Below are 25,331 nucleotides of genomic sequence, written 5' to 3' on the forward strand. Positions count from 1 at the left end.
ATTTTATTTGTTTGAAAGACAATGAGAAAGAGCACAAGAGAAGGGAGAGTCAGAGGGAGAACCAGACTCCCCGCTGAGCAGGGAGCCCGACAGAAGACGGGGACCCAGGACTCCGTTCTGGGACTCTGGGATCATGACCAAGCCGAAGGCAGTTGCCCAACCAACTGAGCCACGCAGATGCCCCTCTAATAGAATTTTTAAACTGGATATCTATTTTCCAGATTACTGTTGAGTGTATAAAATTTGCAAAATAACAGAACAAGAACAGAAGGGACGCCTGGGTGGCTCAGGTGGTTGACTGTCTGCCTTCAGCTCAGGTTATGATCCCAGGGTCCTGGGATTGAGTCCCACATCAGGCTCAGTGGGGCACCTGCTTCTTTCTCCACTAGCCACTCCCCCTGATTGTGTACTAGCTTGCTTGCTCTCTCTGACAAATAAATAAAGGGCGCCTGGGTGGCTCAGTGGATTAAGCCTCTGTCTTCAGCTCAGGTCATGATCTTGGGGTCCTGGGATCAAGTCCTGCATCAGGCTCTCTGCTCAGCAGGGAGCCTGCTTCCCCCTCTTTCTCTGCCTGCCTCTCTGCCTACTGGTGATTTCTCTCTGTGTGTCAAATAAATAAATAAAATCTTTAAATAAATAAATAAATAAAATCTCCCCCCCCCCAAAAAAAAGCAGGAAACAAACTTTAAGATAGCATAAACTCAAATGAATAGATTATAATGAAATCTTTTTAGCTATGACAAATTTAGCATACATTGGCATTTTGTCATACATGTGTTTAACTTAAGCATGTTCAAATACATATATTTAACAAAAAAGAGAAAGCGCATGTCTTTCAGCACAGACATATGCTAAAAGGGCAAGAGTTGGGATGCCCTCAGTGGCATGGTCAGTGGACCGTGCAACTCTTGATTTCTGGGTTGTGGGTTCAAGCCCCAGGTTGGGTGTAGAGATTACTTAAAAATAAAATCTTTAGAAAGGTACAAGAGTTGTGTGTAATCTGTATACTCTGTGAACATACTGTGATGGATTTGAAATGGGTGGTGGGAAACCTCTCTTCTCAAACTTTACTGTCCTCATTTTCCTTTTATAATAGTTTAAACAGCTTATCTTGATTCCCTGAGAATGATTCTAGAACTAAAGTGTCTTTTTGTTATAACATGGCTTCTAAACATAAGCCACGTTCTTCATCAGGTGCTCAGAAACAGGCGCAGTGATTCGCTGCGAGCCAAAGGGAGAAAGTACTCTCTGGTGGAGTTGTTAAGCCAATAGGATGTCAGTTTCAACATGGTACCTTCTTAAGGAACCTTCGTGGGGGGGCACCTGGGTGGCTCAGTGGGTTAAAGCCTCTGCCTTCAGCTCAGGGCATGATCCCAGGGTCCTGGGATCGAGCCCCGTGTTGGGCTCTCTGCTCCGCGGGGAGCCTTCTTCCTCCTTTCTCTGCCTGCCTCTCTGCCTACTTGTGATTTCTCTCTCTCTGTCAAATAAATAAAATCTTTAAAAAAAAAAAAAAAAGGAACCTTAGTGGGGTAATTTCAGTGCTGTATGGTTTTTCATTTTATATGCTGACTTTAAACTCTAGATTCCATGTAAAATTTATCTTGAATTGAGTGTGGGGGAAAAACCAGATAGGAAACTACATACGTTGCATTCCCTGTGTATATTTATTCCAAAGCATATAAAACCAAAGTTTGGTTGTTTTGTTTTTCTTAAGGTGACAAAAGCTTTCAGTTCATGTTCATTGTTTCTTCAACCCAAAAGTATTAAAGCTCTTACTGTGTTCCTGGCAGATGCTACACTAGGTGCTACATTTACAGAGGCAAAATAAACATGGTCCCAAGTTTATGGAGTATGTGGAATGTTGTTACAGATAGTAAACAAATAGACCCCAAATAAGTACATAATTACAAATGGTAAGTGTTAATAAAATAAAGTAGATTTGGATGAGAATAATAAGAGTACCCAGTTTAGTTTTAGGAGCTCCTGAAGGCCTTTCCAAGGAAAAAAATTTTTGAGATGAGGTCAGTAAGATAAAGGTGGGTTAGGTAGGCAAAGAGTAGAGAGTGACAGAATGGGCACAGCTCCTGAAACGGGAAAGAGCTTGATGTATTTGACAAATGTGCAGTATGGTTGGAGCAGAATGGTGGCTAGATACGGTTAGATGGGTAGGCCCAAGATCATTTAATGTCTTGTAAACCATACTAAAACATTTGTATTTTATTCTAGTAGGCAACTGTGGTTTCATTTACATTTGCAAAATTTATCTGGCTGTGAGATGGAGAACTACTTCATAGGTGGAAAGGAGGGGAGCCAAGGTGAGGAGGACTCTAGAAGTGTGGAGGCGAGGACACCAGTTAGTCAGAAGGCTCTTGACCATAAACAGAGTTGATTTACACATTTAAGGTTATATGCAAGGGTGCCACATAAAAGGTTGTATTACTAACATCATAGAGATATATGCTGTTTTTTATGAAAATACATAGGTGAGGGGGCGCCTGGGTGGCTCAGTGGGTTAAGCCGCTGCCTTCGGCTCAGGTCATGATCTCAGGGTCCTGGGATCGAGTCCCACATCGGGCTCTCTGCTCGGCGGGGAGCCTGCTTCCCTTCCTCTCTCTCTCTGCCTGCCTATCTGTCTACTTGTGATCGCTCTCTGTCAAGTAAATAAATAAAAAAAATCTTAAAAAAAAAAAATACATAGGTGAGTATGAAGGTTCCAGATCTCCAGCTAGAGTTCTTCTTGCCCCAAACAAAAATCTATACTTAGAAGTCCCACAGTTGTGCTTGGATGAGGCAAAATAAGTACGCATACACTTGTTGGCATTCACACATCCATTTGGCTAGACGGGCTTTCAGTTGCCCCTCAGCTCCACAGACTTGCTTTTCTTGCTATCCACCACTATTCTCAGGGACTTTCTGTTCCCCATCTGACTGTGAACCTGACATACTCCCCTCTCTTGGAGAACAAAGTGGGGTGATGGTGAAGAGCATGCATGTGCTGGTTGCTGGTGGAGTGTGTTCTCTGGTATCTGGAAGTATTTGTGAGGAGAATGATCCCTGTGTACAGTTGTTATGTTGTACCATAATATATAATATCTTAATTTGTTTAATTAAGAAAGGGACACCTTTTTCTAATTTCTTCAAAAGATGCTGTAAGGACTAGCTGTGTCTTAAATGCTAGAATCTGAAGCTCAAAAGAAAGATCTCAGCCAGAGATACGTATTTGTTGGTCATCAGCATATAGATAGATAGTGTTCAATCCATTGGTAATTGATGAGTCTACTCAGGAAGTCAAAAGAGTTCTGACCCCTGGAGGAGCTCCTGCACTGAGAGATTTGGTAGAAGGAGAGATACTAAGGGTTTGCCAGAGAGATAGGGAGCAAATAAGAGAAAGTGATGCCACAGCAGCTGACGAAAAGCCCAATTTAATCTGTACATATGACCGAGCAGGCTTAGTAGGATCCTTGCAATCTGTCTAAAAAAGTCCTTCATGACTCACATACACTGGCACTGTACTAATGAGACTGATACTGAGCTTTTATTGCCATACATAGTTTAGGTGCTCAGAAATGTTCTTCACCTCTTTTTTATGGCATGGATAAACTTTTCTTACCAGTAGATTTAGGAATATTGAAATGTGTTTCAAAAGAAGGTAAAATTACTTTCCAATCTTGTATTTCTTTATCACATTACTTTTCTTTCAGTGTTATGTATCTTATATTATTATCAGATTAATCTTCTAAAACATGGCTGATTATATTTTCCCTTTATTAAAAATTTTTTAATGATGTTACATTTCATGTACAATAAAATTTGTGCTCTATAGCTTGGGATTCCATGCTCTGTGGAATTTTGCCCCAAACAATTATTTTTTCATATTTCCCACCACTTTCTTTAATGTGTTCTATGGTCTGGCTGCTGTTCTTACATACTTTTTGCTTTCCTGTTTCTCTGTCTTTGTTCATGCTTCATCTCTTCCTAAAATGTCTGTCTTCCTCTGCATAGTTCAAAAAGCCTACTTATTTTCCAGGTTACAGTCTATAATCTTTTTTCTTTGAAAGCCTTCCTGAACTGGAAATTACCTTTCTTCGGAGCAGATACTCTATATTTTCTGTCATTAGCTTCTCCACTATGTATTGTTGCAGTTTATTATACATGTCTGACAGCTTCAATTTAACTGACATCACCTTCTGGTCACATTACAACACTCCTATTGTCGTACCTTTTTAATAGAAGCAGTTTAAGAGGTAAACTTTTTGTCTTTCTTCAACTTCAACTTATATTAATTGTACTACTTTCCCACTTTTCTATAGGGTCCAATGATGCCATTGCTCCAGACTTCCCCGCGGAGGTGCTAGGCACAAGGGATGACGACCTACCAGTCACTGATAACCTTAAACATAAAGAGGGGATCTACAGTAAGAGGGCGGTGGCTAAGACAGCCTTGCCACCGGGGACAAAACCTCCTCAGAAAGATAATGCAGGTAACTGAATTGGCTTTGTATATTTTGTGGCCTTTTTTACCCCTGGTTATTGAGAATGTTGTCTAATCTTTATCTTATTTCTGGTGTTACACAAGCTTTTCTCTTAGCTATTTCATTGGTTGTAAACAAGGTAAAATATTTATAAAATCTTCTAAAATACTTAACAGGTTTCTTAGACCTATTTATTTTCACTGTGGGAAATAAAATATACTGCAACTTTTGACGTGAAATAATATCGTCAGATATGTTTTAGAAACAAATCTAGAAAATCTTGATTAAATTTGCTTCATGAATTTATCTGATGGTACAAACTAATATTTTCGTAGATTGGATTTTGCAAGAAAGTATATGGTTCAGGGACGCCTGGGTGGCTCAGTTGGTTAAGCAGCTGCCTTCGGCTCAGGTCATGATCCCAGCGTCCTGGGATCGAGTCCCACATCGGGCTCCTTGCTCCTCAGGGAGCCTGCTTCTCCCTCTGCCTCTGCTGCCATTCTGTCTGCCTGTGCTTGCTCTCTCGCCCTCTCTCTCTGATAAATAAATAAAATCTTTAAAAAAAAAAAAAAAAGAAAGAAAGTATATGGTTCACGTGGTATTTTTAATTTTCTTTGCATTTTGCTGCCAACATTTGAAAATAAGATTTTGTACTTCCCTTGAAAATCAGAATATCTGGTTGTGCTCAGCTTGCATTCCCCCATGACAGTAACCACTTGCCCCTGATGCATGGGTCTTCCCTGCAGAGAAGATGTACATTCTTGTGTTTGCTTCAAGTCCCCATACTTCTCAGAGCCAGTCTGCTTCATTCATCTACCTTACCTGTCTGGTCACTAGGGGTATTTGAGCTTTCAACCCTATCCCCAGATATAGGCCCCACTGTTTTATGAAACTTTTTAATCTTTAGAGACCTGCTTGGTTTTTTTTTTCCTCTACGTCCCTGACATTGTACTCCCCTAGCTGACACATGATTGTATTTATTAAAGGGAGACTCCAGGGGCACCTGGGTGGCTTAGTGGGTTAAAACCTCTGCCTTCAGCTCCAATCATGATCCGAGGATCCTGGGATCAAGCCCCACATCAGGCTCTCTGCTCAGCGGGGAGCCTGCTTCCTCCTCTCTCTCTCCCTGCCTCTCTGCCTACTTGTGATCTCTGTCTGTCAAATAAATAAATAAAATCTTTTAAAAGGTGCGGGGGGGGACTCCAGTGGCCACTGAAAATTCTACATGTATAATTGCCTCTGTTGCTTTATTGCATTTACTGTTTTTAGTTCCTGTGCATGGCTGTTAGCTAAATAGGTGCTGCTGATTCCAGGGCAATTTTTAAAGCATAGGTTAACTCTGTGTTCCAGTCTGGGTTCTATTGTTGATTAATACATGCAATAAAGCAAAAAAAATTCGGAAACATCCTTGGAATTGATAAACTCTAAATTCAACATAAAAGTTGCTACTGAGAAGACAGAGAGCCTTTACACAGGGAATCATATCTGTAATGTTTTATTTCTTAAGCTCTTTGATAGATACATTATATCTTTAGTAATCTCAATTGCTTTTCTGATTTTTTTGTTGAAAAATATTCATACTTAGGAAGAGCTGAACCTCTTTTTTACCCATTGTGAAAACATAAACATTGTTAACTATTATCCTAGTTGCTTTATTGGTGACTTTTTTTTTAAGATCTTTTTTTTTTTTAATTTATTTATTTGACAGACAGAGATCACAAGGAGGCAGAGAGGCAGGCAGAAAAAGAGAAGGAAGCAGGCTCCCTGCTGAGGAGAAAGCCTGATGTGAGCTCCGATCCCAGGACCCCAGGATCATGACCTGAGCGGAAGGCAGAGGCTTTAACCCACTGAGCCACCCAGGCGTCCCTGTTGGTGACTTTTTAATATACTTAGTAACATATTATTTTACACCTGAGTTTTCTCATATAAGAAAGAAAAGAGCTGTTTTTTAAAAAAAACCAATAAGGTGGATAAATCTCTGACAAATATGACCAAGAAAAACAGAAAAAGTGGAAAATATAAAGCAGTTTTAAAAGGATATAATTTCAGGAGGTTTCTGAAGTCACAAGAATATTATACATAAATTTTTGATGGTACAGATGCTTTCTAGGATGATATGAAATATCAAAATTGGCTCAAGAAGTGACAAAAACTTTGAATAAACCAAAGAACTCAAAAGAGTTATTCACATCCCTTTTTTTTACTTTGAAAAAGACAATTGATTTTTTTTTTTTAACTGTTGTGTCAAACCAGTAAAGAACAGTGGTATGTTAGGCTAGAATTAACATGTTAGGAGATGACAGATGTTGGAAAGGATGTGAAGAAAGGAGACCCTCCCCACCCCCCCATACTGTTGATGGGAATGCAAGCTGGTGCAGCTACTCTGGAAAACAATATGGAGGTTCCTCAAAAAGTTGAAAGTAGAGCTACTCTACAATCCAGCAATTGTACTACTGGGTATTTACTCCAAAGATACAAATGTAAAGGGACGCCTGGGTCGCTCAGTCCATTAAGCAGCTGCTTCGGTTCAGGTCATGATCCCAGGGTCCTGGGATCAAGCCCCAAATCTGGCTCCTTGCTCAGTGGGGAGCCTGCTTCTCTCTCTCCCTCTGTCTGCCTCCCTCAAATAAATAAATAAAATCTTTAAAAGAAAAAAAAGAAAGAAATGTAGTGATCCGAAGGGGCACCTGCACTCCAGTGTTTATAGCAATAGTGTCCACAATAGCCAAACTGTGGAAAGAGCCCAGATGTCCATCGACAGATGAATGGATAAAGAAGATGTGGTACATAGAGAGAGAATGAAATATTACTCAGCCATTAAAATAATGAAATCTTGGGACGCTTGGGTGGCTCAGTTGGTTAAGAAACTGCCTTCGGCTCAGGTCATGATCCCAGCGTCCTGGGATCGAGTCCCACATCGGGCTCCTTGCTCCGCAGGGAGCCTGCTTCTCCCTCTGACTCTGCCTTCCACTGTGTCTGCCTGTGCTCGCTCTCACTCGCTCTCTCTCTGACAAATAAATAAATCTTTAAAAAAAAAAATAATGAAATCTTGCCACTTGCAAGAACGTGGATGGAACTAGAGGGTATTATGCTAAGAGAAATAAGTCAGAGAAAGATAGTTACCATATGATCTTATCATATGATCTCATATGTGGAATTTAAGAAACAAAACAGAGGATCATAGGAGAAGAGAGGAGAAAATAAAACAAGATGAAACTAGAGAGGAAGATAAGCCATAAGAGAGACTCTTAAATCATAAGAAACAAACTGAGGATTGCTGGAGGGGGTAGGGGGTGGGGGGAGGGGATAATTGGGTGATGGGCATTAAGGAGGGCATGTGATGTAATGAGCACTGGGTGTTATCTAAGACTGATGAATCATAGGCCTGTACCTCTGAAATCAGTAGTACATTGTTTGTTAATTAATTGAATTTAAATTTAAAAATAAAGTGGTATTTTATTTAAACCATCATTGTACACAGAAAAATAGGAAGAGCTTTCCAATTTATGTTGTAAACCCATCATAATTGTCACAACTTAAAAGCTGTGATGGGGCCTAAGAGATGCTTTTTTTTCTTAATATATAAAGAGGTTTGGGGTTTTGTTTGGACTTTTTGGTGGGGGTTGGTGGCAGTTACTTGCCTATTGTGTTTATTGTCCTTTCCTTCTCTATGGAATTGTGTGATGTCATTATTACAGATGCCCAAGTTCAAGTTTCCATCATTGGGGACGAGGACATTTCAGATAAAAACCAGAAAAAGGAGATATACAATAAAAATACAGTGACTCAGCCTGCCCAACCTGAAGAAAAAGAACCCTTGCAGAAAACCACTGAAGGTAACTGAAGTGGATTATCTGTGTATTATTTTATTCTGGCCTTCTAAAATGAGTAGAAACAGAAAAGTATTTTCTGTTCCCTTACTGTCTTCAGCCTTTCACTGTCTTGCTCATATGTGAAATAGGATATTAGTTGCAATGTTTTTGGTATAGATTGGCAGGTAAAACTAACATTTTTAAAGCTCTTTAAGACATTTCTGGACAACTTTGTGACACAAGTTAATTAACACAACTAATCTTATTGCCAGAAATTCACATAATGGACTTTACTGATAAAAAATTCAGTTCCGGGGCACCTGGGTGGCTCAGTGGGTTAAAGCCTCTGCCTTCAGCTCAGGTCATGATCCCAGGGTCCTGGGATCGAGCCCCGCATCAGGCTCTCAGCTTCGCGGGGAGCCTGCTTACTCTTTCTCTGCCTGCCTCTCTGCCTACTTATGATCTCTGTCAAATAAATAAATAAAATTTAAAAAAAAAAAAAAAAGAAAGAAAGAAAGAAAAAATCAGTTCCACAAGATGCTTACTCTTTTTTTTTTTTTAAGATTTTATTTATTTATTTATTTGACACAGAGAGAGAGAGATCACAAGTAGACAAAGAGTGAGGGGAAGCAGGCTCCCCACCAAGCAGAGAGCCCAATGTGGGACTCCGTCCCAGGACCCTGAGATCATCACCTGAGCCGAAGGCAGAGGCTTAACCCACTTAGCCACCCAGGCGTCCCAGATGCTTACTCTTTGATACTGTTGTTGTACATAAACCTTTTTCTCTAGGAATTCAGCTTGTTTACTTCTTAAGTACCTATCCAGTTAATATACTTCCGTGGGATTATGCTAATTTAAAAAAGACTATAATAACATGTTAAAGTTAGGATTTGTTAAAAAAAAAATAGGATTTGTTTTGGTTCTGAGAGATGAAAATAAAAACAAAGTAACATTGTCTTAAAGAGGACAGGAAATTATTTCTCTTTCTTGTAAAAATCCAGGTATAGACGTCAGTGTATCAAGGAACAAAGCTCTTTCTCTCCTCTTGCTCCAACATTTTTAGCCTCCATTCTCCTGCAGTAGCAATTAGGCCTGTATTCCAGCCAGCAGAAAGGAAGAAAGGGACAGAAAAAAGTATATTCCTTCTTTAAATACTTCTCAAAAGTTACATGTACCATTCCTCTTCCATTCTATTGGCCAGACTTAGTCACATGTTCATACTAAGCTATGTTGTCAAAAGGCTGGGAAATACATTTATTCTGATAACCATATGCCCAGTGAAGTCAAGGTTCTGTTTTTTTTTTTTTTTTTAAATACAAAAATCTTCATTTTTGCATGTGAAAGAACGAATCACATATTCATTCTGACAGCTTTACCAAGCCTGGCCACCCAGTAGGTAACACACACCCTTAGTTACTTGGAAGGCTATTGCCTGGCTCTTTAACTGATCAAGTTGGAGCAAACCCCCAGTTGGACCCCGGCTCCATCTTCCACAAGGACTCCATACTCAGGACATGCTGTGAGGTGGCTGCAATTGAATCTTGTCTCCAGATTATGAAAGTGAAGTTAGCAGGAGGCTGTGGGTTCTTTCATTTCAGAGTGTCATGTCTACTGAAGTGAAACTTTTTGAGTAGGGAGACCAAAGTACTGCCTGCTCAGTAAAACAAAAAATGCAACTCTGTACTGCTTTAGATTGTAGGCAGGCAGCAGTAAGGTGTCAGTAACCTGTTCCTGACAGATTATACAGCAGCCCAGTGTGCAGCTGGAACTTAAAACCCTGAGATCAAGAGTTGCATGATCTACTGACTGAGCCAGCCATGAGCCCCTCCCTACAAGATTCATCTTCAAAGTTGAATCTTTGCCCTTTTTTAAAAAATTTTATTTATTTATTTGACAGATACGAGATCACAAGTAGGCAGAGAGGCAGGCAAAGAGAGAGGAAGCAGGCTCCCTGCTGAGCAGAGAGCTGGATGTGGGACTTGATCCCAGGGCCCTGAGAACATGACCTGAGCTGAAGGCAGAGGATTAACCCACTGAGCCACCCAGGTGCCCCAAATATTTGCCTTTTTTGCCAGATAGATGATTTCCATGAATTTGCTGTGATCCGGGGGTGTTCTGGCATTTCTTTGAGAATCAGCCTTCGGTTAGGGTTATATTTTAGCTGTCTTGTAAAGAAGTCTCTGGCTCCCTCTTATACAAAGTCAGAGAATAGGAATTCAGTCTAGGATATGTTTTACAGGTATCTTGGTATGTGCTTGCATCAGAAGAAGTCTTCCCAACTAGAAATTTATAACAAAGAACATTAAGACTCCAGAGATTCACTTCTCAGCATGCATTTGGCCCTTAATCATCTCAGGGGGCAGGTGGTCCAGGGTGCTGCAGTAAGTGGGTGGTTCTAGAGGATGAGGACATAAACCAGCTCCCCAAAATCTGTAATCTTAAGCTTTCTAGTTGATTCAAGAAGTGGGTTCTCTGGCTTAATGTCTCCATGAATAACTTTGAATGACGTTAAGACAGGGCATTTGCCAGTCCTGTTGTAGAAGCGTAGCAGTCCTCTGCTCATCAGAGTGACAGTTTGTGAAGTTCTCCTTAAACAGGTCCAAGAGGGGCATAGTCTAGAATTGGGTAAACTAGTGGCATCATGGAAGTAACCATACAGTCTGAAAATATTTGGATATCTAAGGTGGGATTGGATTTCTGCTTCTCAGCTGATACTTAGCTCTTACTTTCTCCAGTTGAGCTTTAAGAGAGACTTGAAGAGCTAGGATACACTTGCTTTTTCTCTCCCCAAATAAACATTATTATACATTATTATATTGCTTTAACCCAGCAGCTGACCAAATTGAAATCTTCCAAAACTAATTGTTTTGTTTTTGTTTTGTTTTGTTGATTCTTCGTTTTACTGTTTTGACATGAGTTCCATTTTAAGAATTATTTCCAAGGGCTGATGGCTGGGGTTGCTCTTTGGGGCATTATTCAGTGGCCTAGGATAGGACTAGGGACACTGGTTACCTGTAATTGCTTCTGCTTTAGATTCTGAACTAGTTAATAGCTGGAAACGAGCTTCTGTGCTCATAAAGAACTCACTGGTAGGAATTTGAAGGACACAAGATCCCCTCAGCCTGTCTACTCTATTCTCAGGGGTTTATTTTAGAGGAAAGGAAAATGGATTTCAGAGGACAGCTGGTAGTCTCTGACAATATTATAAATAGAAACATTTTGGAGCATAATTAGCCACTTCTTTTTTGTGCGTGTATTGCTTGTTTTCACAAGTTATATTGTATTCTGGGCAACATTTCAAAATTTTACCCCCCTTTTTGCGGTTGCTAAATGAATGTTCTGTTAATCTCACAATCAGAAAGTTTTCAATGCCCTAAGAATAAAATCTAAACTCTTTTAGTACAGTCTTTCAGAACAGGAAAATCAGCTCCCAAACAACTTTTTAGCTACCCTTTTTTCTTATAAATTCTGTACTCAAACCATACACTTGCTCTGTTTCTTCTATGTTTATTTGCTTTCCTGACTCTCTTGTTTTCGTATGCAGTGACCTTTGCCTAAAATGCCTTTTGTCTTTGTCTCAGTGTTTATCCCATTTAGCTATCTTCTTCTTTTTTTTTTTTTTTTATTTTAAGATTTTTTAAATTTATTTGTTTGACAGAGAGAGCACAAGTAGGTAGATAGGCAGGTGGAGGGGAGGGAGAAGCAGGCCCTTTGCCAAGCAGGGAGCCTGATGCAGGGCTCAATCCCAGGATCCTGGGATTATGACCTGAGCCAAAGGCAGCCACTGAACCAACTAAGCCACCCAGGTGCCCCCTCAGTTTAGCTATACTCTAACACCCAAGTCAATTGTTATTTTACTCTAGAATTCTTTCATGATCCTTTGAGCTAGAAGTAGTTTATCTCTTTCTGAGTACATATACTTCTTTCTCTTAGGTGATAATTCTTTTACTTTGTATGACATCTGTTTTTGTATATTTTTATTTATTTTAGAGAGAAAGGGTACATGCACATGAAATTGGGGGTGGGGGAGGGAGAGAATTTTTAAGCAGACTCCCCAGCTGAGCATGGAGCCCAGTTTGGGGCTCAGTCCCAAAAGCCTGAGATCCTGACCTGAGCCAGAATCAAAAGTCACCCAGGCGCCCCATGTTTCTGTGTATTTTTTAACTCCAATTTGGAACAATAGTTTCTAAACACATTTCTAAATGGTCTTTTTATTTATGGTTTTTTTGTTTTTTGTTTTTTGTGGGGGTTTTTTGGTCAATACCAGTAACAGTGCCTTTCACCTGTTAGATGTTTGATAGGTATTTTAAAATACTTCTTGTCAACCTCTTGTCTGGCTACTGTGTTAATTTACCTCTCTCAGGTTCTGGTGGTGGTGCGGCTGCAGAGCACTCAGCTAGACTGCAAGACACAAAGACTGAAAGTCTACCAGACACTGAAGATGTTAAACAGAAAGAGGAGAGCCATACTAAGAGAACAGTTCCTAAGGAAGCCTGGACAAAAGAAAAAGAATCCTTCCAGATAGATATTGCAGGTAATGGGATTGGGGCAGGGGGTTGGGGAGGGGAGTACAAAGGGAGTGACAGAGTGAAAGACAAGGTCTGTGTCTGTGTGTTTCCATTTTATTCTTTTTTTTTTTTTAAGATTGATTTATTTGAGAGAGTGAGAGTGAAGTGGGAGCAGTGGAAGGGGCAGAGGAAGAGAGAGAATCCTCAAGCAGATTCCCCACTGAACGTGGAGCTCAATCCCAGGACCCTGAGATCATGACCCAAGCCAAAAGCAAGAGTCAGATACTCAACTGACTGAGCCACCCAGGCGTTCCCCCATTTTATTTTTATGATAATGTTCCCTCACAATTTAAATAGAGATCCATTTTTCTTTTTCTTCTTTTTCTTCTGCTTTCTCATGCAAATCACTTTATTATGTAAAATAATTGTAACCCCTGGGAAAAGATTTGTGAACTTAGAAACAGGATTACAAGTAAATACTTAAATTAAGGCTGAAAATAATAGAAGTATCATGTCTCAGTACTAAAACAGGGGAAAACCTAAAATCTGAAGGCATTTCAGAAGACTGTGATAAAGACTTAAAGAGCCTCAATACAAACTTAAAAAAAAAAAATAGTAAAAGCCAAGTAAAAGGCCATGTTTACCCATGGCCCCCTATTTCTAACATAAGAGAACATATAGAACATAAGTCATTACTGGGTGCCTGGGTGGCTCAGTTGGTTAAGCAACTGCCTTTGGCTCAGGTCATGATCCTGGAGTCCTGGGATCAAGTCCTACATCAGCCTCCCTGCTCAGCAGGGAGTCTGCTTCTCCCTCTGCCCCTCCCTTTCTTGTGCTCTTTCTCTCTCTCTCATATAAATAAATAAAATAAGTCATTTCTACCTAGGTGTCAAACTTTACCTCTTAGAGGAAGATAGAACATACCTAGATGAGGAAAGAAGTCAAAGAGCTGATCTATTTGTATTTGTATTTTGAGTATTGTCCAGTTGCAGCTACTTCACATCAAGATCAATAGATAAGATAAATGATTCTCCACAGGGTGCCAAGACTACACAGTGGAGAAAGTACATTTCAACAAGTGGTGTTAGAAAACTGGGCATCCACATGCAAAGGAATGAAGTTGTGAACTCTTGCTTTTTACCATATACAAAAATTAACTCAAAATAGATGAAAGATCAAGTATAACCGCTAAATTAAAAAACTTTCAGAAGAAAACAAGGGAAAAAACTTCATGACATTTGATTTGGCAAGGATTTCTTGGATTTGACACCGAAAGCACAGGCAACAAAAGCAAAAATAAATGAATTATACTACTCAGAATTGAAAACTGCCTTAGAGGGCACAACAGGATGAAAGGCAGCCTAGGGAATGAGGAGAAAGTATTTGCAAATCATGGTTATTGGTTAATATCCAGATTATACGTGGAACTTCTGTTATTCAACAGTAAAGAAACCCACTTTAAAAATGGGCAAAGGACTTGAATAGAGTTTTCCTAAGAAGATTTATGACTAGCCATCAAACATATGAAAAGATGCTTGCTATCACTAATCATCAGAGAAATGCAAATCACAAACCACAATGAGATATCACTCCATACCCCATTAGGATGTGAGCAAAAAGAACAGAAAGTAACAATTGTCCCAACAATGCAGAGAAATTAGAACTCTTGTGCACTGTTGGTGTGAATATAATGGTGTTGCAGCCATCGTGGAAAATACAGTTCCTCAAAGAATTTGAAATAGAATTACCATGACTCAGCAATCCTACTTCTGGGTATGTATCCAAAATAATTCAAACCAAATCCCAGAGATATGTGCATACTTATGTTCATCACAGCATTATTTACAATTAAGTTACAGAAACAACCCAAATGTCCATCAGCAGACGAATGGACAAAGAAAATGAGGTACATACATCCAGTAGAATATTGTGTAACCTTAAAAATGAAGGCAGTCCTCTCTCATGCTACAACATAGATGAACTCACAGACCTTGTGCTAAGTGAAATAAGCCAGTCACAAAAGGACAATATTGTGTGTTTCATATCTATGAAGTATGTATCTAAAGTAGTCAGAATTTTAGAAACAGAAAAGTATTTGCACAGGGCTGGTAGAGAGGGCAGAGAGAGAATTGGTGTTTAGTGGATATGGTGTTTAATGTTGCAAGATGAAGATGTTCTAGAATTCTGTGGCACACAATGTGAATATACTTAACACTGCTGAACTATGTACATTAAAATGGTTAAGATGGTAAATTTAATGTTGGATGTTTTTTACCACAGTAAATAAATAAATAAATAAATAAGATGAAAAAACAAAATTGCAGCTCAGCAATTGGTAGTGTCAGAGACATAACTTGGAAAAAGAAAGGTGGAACTACAAGCTGTAAAAACATATTCTATAGGACAGGAAAGTTTTTACTGAATGTTTTGTGCCATAATAATTACAGAAGACATGAAATGTGTTAAATAAAGTTTAGGTAATAACAAGATAAAGAGATTTAGGAGATCAGAGAACAAATTGAAGGAAAAGAATTGTAACAGAAAAAGGAAATGAAAGCAATTGGAAAAAAATAATTTGAGGAATGACAGTGGAAGTCTAACATAGTGATAACTGTTAGTGTCTCTAAAGAAGACAACAAAAAATAATAAGATATCTAAGGAAAACTGAACCTGTAATTTAAAAGGACATACCCCAGTCCTAGAGAAAAATTTGTATATAGAAATCAACACCCAGGGGCGCCTGGGTGGCTCAGTGGGTTAGGCCGCTGCCTTCGGCTCAGGTCATGATCTCAGGGTGCTGGGATCGAGTCCCACGTCGGGCTCTCTGCTCAGCAGGGAGCCTGCTTCCTCCTCTCTCTCTGCCTGCCTCTCTGCCTGCTTGTGATCTCTCTCTGTCAAATAAATAAATTAAAAAATCTTTAAAAAAAAAAAAGAAAAAGAAAAAAAAAAAAAAAGAAATCAACACCCAGACATATACTAGTGACAGTACTGAACTTCAAAGAAAAAGAGCACATTGTACGGACATCCACACAGAAGAAGCAAGGCAAAAAAACAAAATGAAAAATCAGCAAGGAGACAGGCAGAAAGAAGAAAGGCAGGCTAAAAGAAATATAAGTGAGCTTTTATCTTTTAAGTTGTTAAAGATAAATTCAAGATGATAAATTTCATCTTTTAAGTTGATAAATCAAGAAATACATGTGTAAGTTACAGTATTTTAAATTATAAAAGTTACTTCTAAAAGAATTAAACTAAAATTAAAGTATAAAACATCTGAAATATTTAGAAAAATTATAGGAGTCATGGGAGAGTAGAGGGAAGGAAAAAGAAAAAAGTAAATTTGTAACAAAAGAAGAAATACCGGGTGCCTGGGTGGCTCAGTCATTTAAGTGTCTGCCTTCAGCTCAGGTTCTGATCCCAGGGACCTGGGTCAAGCCTCGCATCTGGCTCCCTCTTCCCCTCCCTCTGCTCGTGTTCTGTCTCTCTCTCTCTCACCCAAATAAATAAATAAGACCTGAAAAGGAAAAAAATACTATAAAATAGAGAATGGAGAGCATATGAGACTGTGTAAACATTGGGGCACCTGGGCGACTCAGTTGGTTAAGCCTCCGACCCTTGATCTCAGCTCAGGTCTTGATCTTGTGGTTGAGGGTTTGAGCCCCACATTGTGCTCCGCCTTTGCTGCGGGGCATATTAGAAAGAAAACAAAACAAAACAACGCTATATACATTTATGGAATAAATTAATCAATTTTTTAAAAACTCAGATTGGGTTAAAAACAAACTCAGTTTCATGCTATATAGCAGACACATTAAAAATAAAGTGACTCAGAATCGTTGAAAGTAAAAGGAAAACTAGAGTCATATCAAAAAGAAATTTGGAGACATGATATTAATATAGACAACACCCAAGTGTTGCAGTAATCAAGGAGGAATATTTTTACACTGATTTGCAATCCACTGTGAGGCTATAACACATATGTCAACCATATGTGTAGCATATTAGCATAAAAATGTGTATAAAATGAAAATGAAAACGTTTTTAAGTGGGGAGAGAGAACATTGCTTGGGGATGGGAGGAATGCAGAACAGACCATAAACTAACAAAACTCTATAGAGAATCTTCAAGAAGAAATGGATCGAACCCTGCATCAGGCTTCTTGCTATGTGGGAAGTCTGCTTTTCCTTCTCCCTGGAGCTTGTGCTTGCTCTCTATCTTTCTCTCCCTTTCTCTCTGACAAATAAATAAATCAACAGCAAAATGATATACCAGTTGATACCCACTAGAATAGGTACAATAAAAAAAGTTAGGGAGCACTTGGGGAATGCAGTCAGATAAGCATCCAGCTCTTGGTTTTGGCTCAGGTTGTGATCTCAGGGTCGTGGGATCAAGCCCCATCAGGCTCCACACTCAGCTTGAGATTTTCTCTCCCTCTCCTTCTGTACTTCCTCCCTACACTTGCTTGCTCCCTCAAATAAATAAATCTTTTTAAAAAGTCAGATAATAAGAAGTGTTATTGAGTTTGTTGAGAAATTGGAATCCTCATATACTGCAAGTGGGAATGTAAAATAATGCAGCAACTTTGGCAAACAGTCTGAGAGTTCATTAAATGATTAAACTTAAAATTACCATATAACCCAGCAATTCTACTCCTAGGTATATACCCAAGAGAAATGAAAACATATATCCACACAAAAACTTATAGATAAATATGAATATTTATATAGAAGCATTATTTATCATAGTCAAAAGGTAGAAACAACCCAAATGTCCATTAATGGGCAAATGGATGAAATGTTGTGGCATATACATACAATGAAATATTATTCAGCCATTAAAATGAATAAAATATCACTATGTGTTATAATTTACATGAACCTGAAGACATCATGCTGAGTTAAAAGAAGCCAGTCACAAAAGTCTACATTTTATATGATTCCACAATAATTAATTATTGTATTAAGATCCAGAATATAGACATCTATAGAGACAAAGTAGATCGGGAGGGAGTAATGAGGGGGTAAGATGGGTGATAGCTAAGGGTATATATAGGGTTTGTTCTTGAGGATATAAAAACACTTCTAAAATCAACTGTTTGGGGCGCCTGGGTGGCTCAGTGGGTTAAGCCGCTGCCTTCGGCTCAGGTCATGATCTCAGGGTCCTGGGATCGAGTCCCGCATCGGGCTCTCTGCTCAGCGGGGAGCCTGCTTCCTCCTCTCTCTCTCTGCCTGCCTCTCTGCCTACTTGTGATCTCTCTCTGTCAAATAAATAAATAAAATCTTTAAAAAAAAAAATAAATAAAATAAAATCAACTGTTGATGGCTGCAGACACCTATGAATAGGGTAAAAACCACTGAATTGTACACAATAAACAGGTGAATTGTATGTGCATTATATATCAATAAAGCTCTTTAGAAGTGTTCTATGGGCATCTGAAAAATTTTATTTAAAGATAACTTATTTTTATTTTTTTTAAGATTTTATTTATAGATAGACAAATCATTCCTAGAATATCATAAACCACTGAAAACAACTCAAGAAGTAAAAGACAATCTGAATGGACTGAAAATAAATGATGAGTTTGAGTTAGTAATTTTAAAAAATTACCTACAAAGGAAAGTTCAGGCCCAGACACCTTCACCCTTGAATTCTACCAACATTTAAAGAATTAAAACTAATTTTTTACAAGTTCTTCTAAAAAATAAAGAGAAGGGAACACTTCTAAATTCATCTTATAAGGCTAGTGTTACCCTGATAATAAAATCCAACAAAGACATGACAAGAAATTAGACTGAGATCTCTTATGAATATGGACACAAAAAGCCTCAATAAAATACCAGCAAACTAACATCTAATAACACATAAAAAATATTATATACCTTCAGCAAGTGAGATTTATCCCACAAATACAAGATTGGTTCAGTATCTCAAAATCAATCAACAAACTAAAACACAAACTCACTTGATCATCTCAAAGTCACAGAAAAAGCATTTAACAAAATCCAACCTCCTCTTTCCCCCACTTTGTTGATAAAGACATTCAACAAACTAGGAATAGATGGGAACTTCCTCAATCTGGTAAAGGGCATCTATGAAAAATCCACAGCTAAAACCTTATTGTGTTTAAGACAGAATGTCAGCAGTGCCTAGTGGCTCAGCTGGTTCTGCCTTCGACTCAGATCATCATCCCAGGGTCATGGGACTGAGCCCCGCATCAGGCTCCCTGATCACTTTCTAGATCTAGAATGCTGACATTAGTTTTATATTTATCAGTAATAATTTGGTTCTCTATTTCATTTTTTATATGAGTCTTCTTAGTTTTTTCCCTTGGTTGATCTAGTTAAAGTCTGTCTATTTTGTTAATCTCCTGTGAGAACCAGCCATTGGTTTTGTTTTTGTCCTTTTTTATTCTCTATTTCATTAATTTCTACTCTGATCTTTATAATTTCCTTCCTTCTGTTTGCTTTAGTTTTAGTGTGCTCTTTTTCTAATGCTTAAGGTGGAAGTTGAGGGTTATTTACTTGAGATCTTTCTGCTTTCTTTTTATAGGCATTTACAACCATAAATTTTCCCAAGATATAGCTGTACCTGGGGCATCTGGGTGGCTCATTTGGTTAAGTCTCCCAACTTTTGGTTTCTGTTCAGGTCTTGACCTAGGGGTCATGGGATCAAGCCCTGCATCAGACTCCTCACTCAGATTTATTTGTCAGAGAGAGAGAAAGAGCACAAGCAGCAGGCAGAAGCAGGCTCCTCGCTGAGCAAGGAACCTGATGTGGAATTTGATCCCAAGACTCTGGGATCATGACCTGAGCTGAAGGCAGACACTTAACCCACTGAGCCACCCAGACATACATCCCTCAAAACTATCTTCTAGGGGCGCCTGGGTGACTCGTGGGTTAAAGACTCTGCCTTTGGCCCAGGTCATGATCCCAGGGTTCTGGGATCGAGCCCCACATTGGGCTCTCTGCTTCTCCCTCTCTCTCTCTCTGCCTGCTGCTCTGCCTACTTGTAATCTCTATCAAATAAAATCTTAAAAAAAAAAAAAAAAAAACCTATCTTCTAACACTTTTCAGAGTTGACATGGCAGTTAAACAGCTTCAGGTCCCAAAAACAGGGTGAAAGCAGGAATGCACCATAGAGATAATTAAGCACTAAAGCAGACTGTCACCCTAAGGTTTCAGCTGAATTCTGTAGATCTGGGATTTTTTTTCTTTTTGTTTTGTGGTGAGCAACAAAGCAGTTTATTGAGTGATAGTGAAGTTTATTGAGCAATGGTACAAAGCTCCCAAAGAGAGAGGGGATCTGAGAGGGTTGCCCTGGGATTTAATTTTAATGTCTACATGAAGTCGGGAACAAAATATAGAACTTAGGGCACACTGATGGTGGAAAAGTCCTTCTTGGGTTTCCAGTAGGCTGCAATCTAAGTAAAATAAGAAATAAGAAATAAACACATCCGTGCAAAAGAATAAAACAAGGAAGTTCGCCTGTCTCAACCTTAGTAATGAGTTCAGGGAAAGAAGGCAGTGGCAAATTTATCCTGAAATTTGTAACTGCAGACCAACTTTTTGCACTGGTATGATTTATTTGCAATGGACTACATGTTATCTGAAAATTCTCCAGCCCAGAATTTTATTTAAAATGGCCCTAGCTTCGTAGTGCCAACTCATATGCCTAAAGGCTGAAGCAGATACACATCTCTCTGAAGAAATTTCAACTGGGACCTCAAAATATTCCCCCAAATACCAAACTCATAAGTACCATGAGTGAAAAAGCATAAAAAGTAAAAATAAAAAGCAGAAATGAAACCCACAAAAACATATTTTCAGGGCTCCTGGGAAAATAGGCTGATTCTACAGTTAGAGCAAAAAATATAGAAGAGCCAGGAGCGTCTTTAGTGCTGGAAAGTTAGAAAACCTGACAATGATAAGGATGCCAAGGGGACACAAGGGCCAAGTAAAAAAACTGCCAGTGATGAAAGTTGCCACAAGTTGAGCAGCATAGTAATACTGAATGATAACCGAAGGGTAAATATTTTGTTAACCTTTTGTAAGAACCAGCCTTTAGTTTCAGTTGTTTTTGTCCTTTTTTATGAATCCATATTAATATCTATAAACAATTAAATCAATAAATAATGGGAGCAAATAGATAATTCTGTGCGGAATTCCAGCTGTCTGAATATGTATGGAGTATATAGACACTCCACCCTTAAGGAGACAGAGCATAACTCCTTCCTTTTTAAGAGTGGATTGCTCAAAGTAAACTCCTTCCCAGCAGTTTGGCATAGGAAGGGGACAGAAGTTAAGTTTATAGTGAAGAACACTGACAAATACTACCTTAGCCAGGTAGTCAAAGTTAACATCAACAGTGATAAGTCACGCTGATGGTATGTTCCCTTACTATGTGATAAGAATGGCATTTTAAAGTCTTCCTCCCCAAAATGTATGACACCAGCCTAGTTGTGAGAAAAACATCAAAAACCCAAATGAACATTCTATGAAATATTTGATCAGTACTTCTCAAAACTGTCAGGGCCATGAAAAACAAGAAAAATTTGGGGAACTGTCACAGACCAGAATAACCTAAGGAGATATGATAACTAAATGTAATGCAATATTTCTATATGGGATCGTGGAATAGAAAAAGAACATTAGGTATAAACTAAGGAAATCAGATAGTGTGTAGACCTTGGTTAATAACAATCCATTTTTATTGGTTCATTAAACGTAAAAAAAGTGCTACATTGATGAAAGGTGTTAATAATAGAAGAAACTGGGCATGAATTATAGAAAAGTATTTGTACTGTGTTCACAGTATAATACAATAGACTAAACTCTTCTAAATCAAAAGGTTTAAAAAAGTCATGCGTAGTAAAAAAATCAGGCATGTTGTGATGAGCACTGGGTATTATACACAATGAATCATTGAACACTACATCAACAACTAATGATGCACTATATGTTGGCTAACTGAACATAATTAAGAATAATATAAATAAACATGTATCCATATGGATTTTAAAACAGATAAGATACATTATTCATTGATGAGATAATAAGAAAAGGGGAGGCTGTTCTTTATAGTACAGTGCCAACTAAATATAGGAGGAAAAATAGAGTTAGAAAACCAGTGAGTGAAAACTTACCGGGGAGAAGGGTATTTTATTCAGCCTCAAGATATCCCGCAATATCTTCCCACATTGCTCATTAATTTCAAAGGGAAAAAAGTTAACCTTTGCAGTAGAGAACTTTGGACATCAAAATTAACATCCACCAGTAATAAGAAACATTGAAATTGAGTACTTCACATGCGATGTACTTAGTACACATCACTCCTATAGAACTATTCAAAATGCATAACTTTAATCACAGTGAAACTCACAGAAACTCAAATTGAAGGACTCAAATTATAGGATATTCAACAAATAACTTGTCAGTCCTCTTTAAAAATGTAGGTGTTGTGAAGAACAAAAGCTGAGAAACTATCCTAGATTAAAGGATACAAAAGAGACATGGCAGCTAAATGTAGTCGTGATCCTAGATTGGACTCTAGCCCAGGGAGAAAAATTACTACAAAGAACAGTTTGGGGGAAATTGCTGAAATTTGAACATAAACTTCACTTTAGTATCATATCAATGGAAAATTAGATGGGTTTGATAATGGTATGTAAGAGGTTACTTTTCTTTCTAAGGTATACATCCTATAGTAGTGGATAGGCAAGGTGAACCTTTTTATTTTGAGGTAGTTCCACTTGTTTATTTTTGGTTTTTTGTTTGCTTTTTTTTATATAATTTTTTATTTTTTATAAACATATATTTTTATCCCCAGGGGTACAGGTCTGTGAATCACCAGGTTTACACACTTCACAGCACTCACCAAAGCACATACCCTCCCCAATGTCCATAATCCCACCCCCTTCTCCCAAACCCCCTCCCCCCAGCAACCCTCCATTTGTTTTGTGAGATTAAGAGTCACTTATGGTTTGTCTCCCTCCCAATCCCATTTTCTTTCATTTATTCTTCTCGTACCCACTTAAGCCCCCATGTTGCATCACCACTTCCTCATATCAGGGAGATCATATGATAGTTGTCTTTCTCCGCTTGACTTATTTCGCTAAGCATGATACGCTCTAGTTCCATCCATGTTGTCGCAAATGGCAAGATTTCATTTCTTTTGATGGCTGCATAGTATTCCATTGTGTATATATACCACATATTCTTGATCCATTCATCTGTTGATGGACATCTAGGTTCTTTCCATAGTTTGGCTATTGTGGACATTGCTGCTATAAACATTCGGGTACACGTGCCCCTTTGGATCACTACGTTTGTATCTTTAGGGTAAATTTTTGTTTTTGTTGCCTGTGCTTCTGGGGTCATATCCATGAAATCATTCCCAAGATCAGTGTCATGAAGCTTTTCCCTTTGTTTTCTTCTTGGAGTTTTATAGTTACAGGTCTTACATGTAAGTCTGTAATCCATTTTGAGTTGATTTTTTAAGATTTATTTATTTGGGAAAGAGAGACAGCATGAGTGGGGGAAGGGACAGAGGAAGAGTGAGAAGCACACTGACTCCCTGCTGAGCAGGGAGCCTGACATTGGGTTCGATCCCAGAACCCTGAGATCATGACCTTAGCCGAAGGCAGACGCCTAACCAGCTGAACTACCCAGGCACCCCATATGTTGATTTTTGTGTATGACATAAGGTCAGGGTCCATTTCATTCTTTTGCCTACAGATACCTAGTTTTCTAACACCATTTGTTCAAGAGGCTGTTCTTTCCCCTCTGGGTATTCTAAGCACTCTGATTGAAGATCAGTTTATCATAGTTGGGTAAACTTATTTCTGGGCTCTCTGTTCTTTTGGTCCCAAGTGACTTTTCCTACCTTATTTTATCTACTGCCTTTACTTTGCAAATTGTATAACCACATAAACTGAATGTTTACACTCAACTGTTTGCTTAATGCTTCCTGCTTTTATGCCTTTGCTCATGCTACTTAATGAAACAAGGGGAAAGGCCAGCATAATTGGAATATAATTATCAAGAAGGATAGTAATGCATGGTGAGATACCTGTACACCTTATTAAGGAGTTTGAGTTTTGTTCTAAGAGTAAAAGAAAGTTGTTAAATAGAAAATGGTAGGTCTAATTTACATTTTTGAAGATTACTCTTTGAAGAACAGATTGGAAGAAGACAGGAGTGACTGCCTTTTTTTCTTTTTCCCCTAATTACTCTGGCCAGGACTTCTAGTAGTATGTTGAATAAAAGTGGCAAGAGTAGGTATCCTTGTCTCGTTCTTGATCTTAAGGAAAAAGCTTTCAGATTTTTACCATTGAGTATAATGTCAGTTATGGTCTTGTCATGTATGACCTGCATCATGTTGATGTCGATTCCTTCTATACCTATTTGTTGAGAGTTTTTGTCATAAGTACGTATTGAATTTTCTCAAATACTTTTTCTGCATCTCTTGAGATATATTATTTTTATCCTCCTTTTTGTTAATTTGGTGTATCACATTAACTGTGGATATTGAACCATCCTTGAATCCCTCCAGTAAATCCCACTAGATGATGATGTATGATCCTTTTTATATATTGTTGAATTTGGTTTGCTGATATTTTTGTTGAAGATTTTTGCTCCTGGGTTCATTAGGAATATTAGCTTGTAATTTCCTTCTCTTGTAGTGCCCTTGTCTGGGGTCAGGGTAATAGTGGTCTCATAAAATGAGTTTGGAAGTGTTCCCTCCTCCTCGTACTTTTTGGAAGACTTTGAGAAGATTTTGTATTCTTTAAATATGTAGTAGAATTTACTCGTGGAAGCCTTCTGGTTCTGGGCTTTTATTTGTTGGGAGGTTTGAGAGTCTTTTTATACTTTAGCTATAAAAACAGATGCATCTATCTTATTGTAGTCTGGGGAAATTGTCTTAGGGATTCTCAGAGTAAAGAAAATTCTGGTTGCCAATAATCTATACAGTGAGCGAAAAGGATCCCATAGTCACAGTTGTTACTTTGTTGCGTATCTATCTTTGTTTCCCCATATGACTTAGAACTCCAGAAACGGGTATATTAGTATTTACAGTTAGGGTTTATAATTGTAAGATTTGTGAGGCGAACGTGATAACCACTACACTACGGAAACCGATTATAATTGTAAGATTTGTAAGATGTTCTTATATCTAAAAATGCCTGTTTTATTATAGAATAATGGCTGTCAGAAATTGGAGATGATGGTAAATTTTAAGTTGGGTGTATTTTACCACAATAAAAAAAAATTGGGAGGAAACGTAAAGATGGTTCAGAGAAAGGAATTTTAAAAGCCTCTAAGACATATGAAGAGGTTTTTTTTTAATCCCACTGGTTTAATTACTGATGATGAAAATGAAGTCTCAGATTTCTTAACTGAAAATGAGGTTAACAGTACCTCTCTCTCAGTTTTATCAATAAAATTGAATTAAAAGGAAAAAGACAGATACAGAGCATATATCATAATACTCTGCATGTAGCAGGTAGTAAATGCACAGCAGTTGCTGTTACAATCCAGAGAACT

The 25,331-nt window shown here is 38.4% G+C and overlaps 1 protein-coding gene and 1 pseudogene across 4 annotated transcripts in view; one reads left to right on the forward strand and one right to left on the reverse strand.

Moving 5' to 3' along the window:
* ALMS1 (ALMS1 centrosome and basal body associated protein) overlaps positions 1-25,331 on the forward strand; it is a 211,932-nt gene that overhangs the window by 147,412 nt on the left and 39,189 nt on the right. For all 4 annotated transcript variants that reach the window (XM_059188066.1, XM_059188063.1, XM_059188065.1 and 1 more), the window contains 3 exons: positions 4,311-4,481; positions 8,171-8,308; positions 12,648-12,818. In XM_059188066.1, coding sequence (XP_059044049.1) covers positions 4,311-4,481; positions 8,171-8,308; positions 12,648-12,818 — 480 coding nt within the window. The remainder of the gene's footprint in view (positions 1-4,310; positions 4,482-8,170; positions 8,309-12,647; positions 12,819-25,331) is intronic.
* On the reverse strand, positions 10,263-12,245 carry LOC131807697 (aurora kinase A-like; annotated as a pseudogene).

This window comes from Mustela lutreola, chromosome 9, assembly GCF_030435805.1.
Source record: "Mustela lutreola isolate mMusLut2 chromosome 9, mMusLut2.pri, whole genome shotgun sequence".
NCBI classification, from domain to species: domain Eukaryota; kingdom Metazoa; phylum Chordata; class Mammalia; order Carnivora; family Mustelidae; genus Mustela; species Mustela lutreola.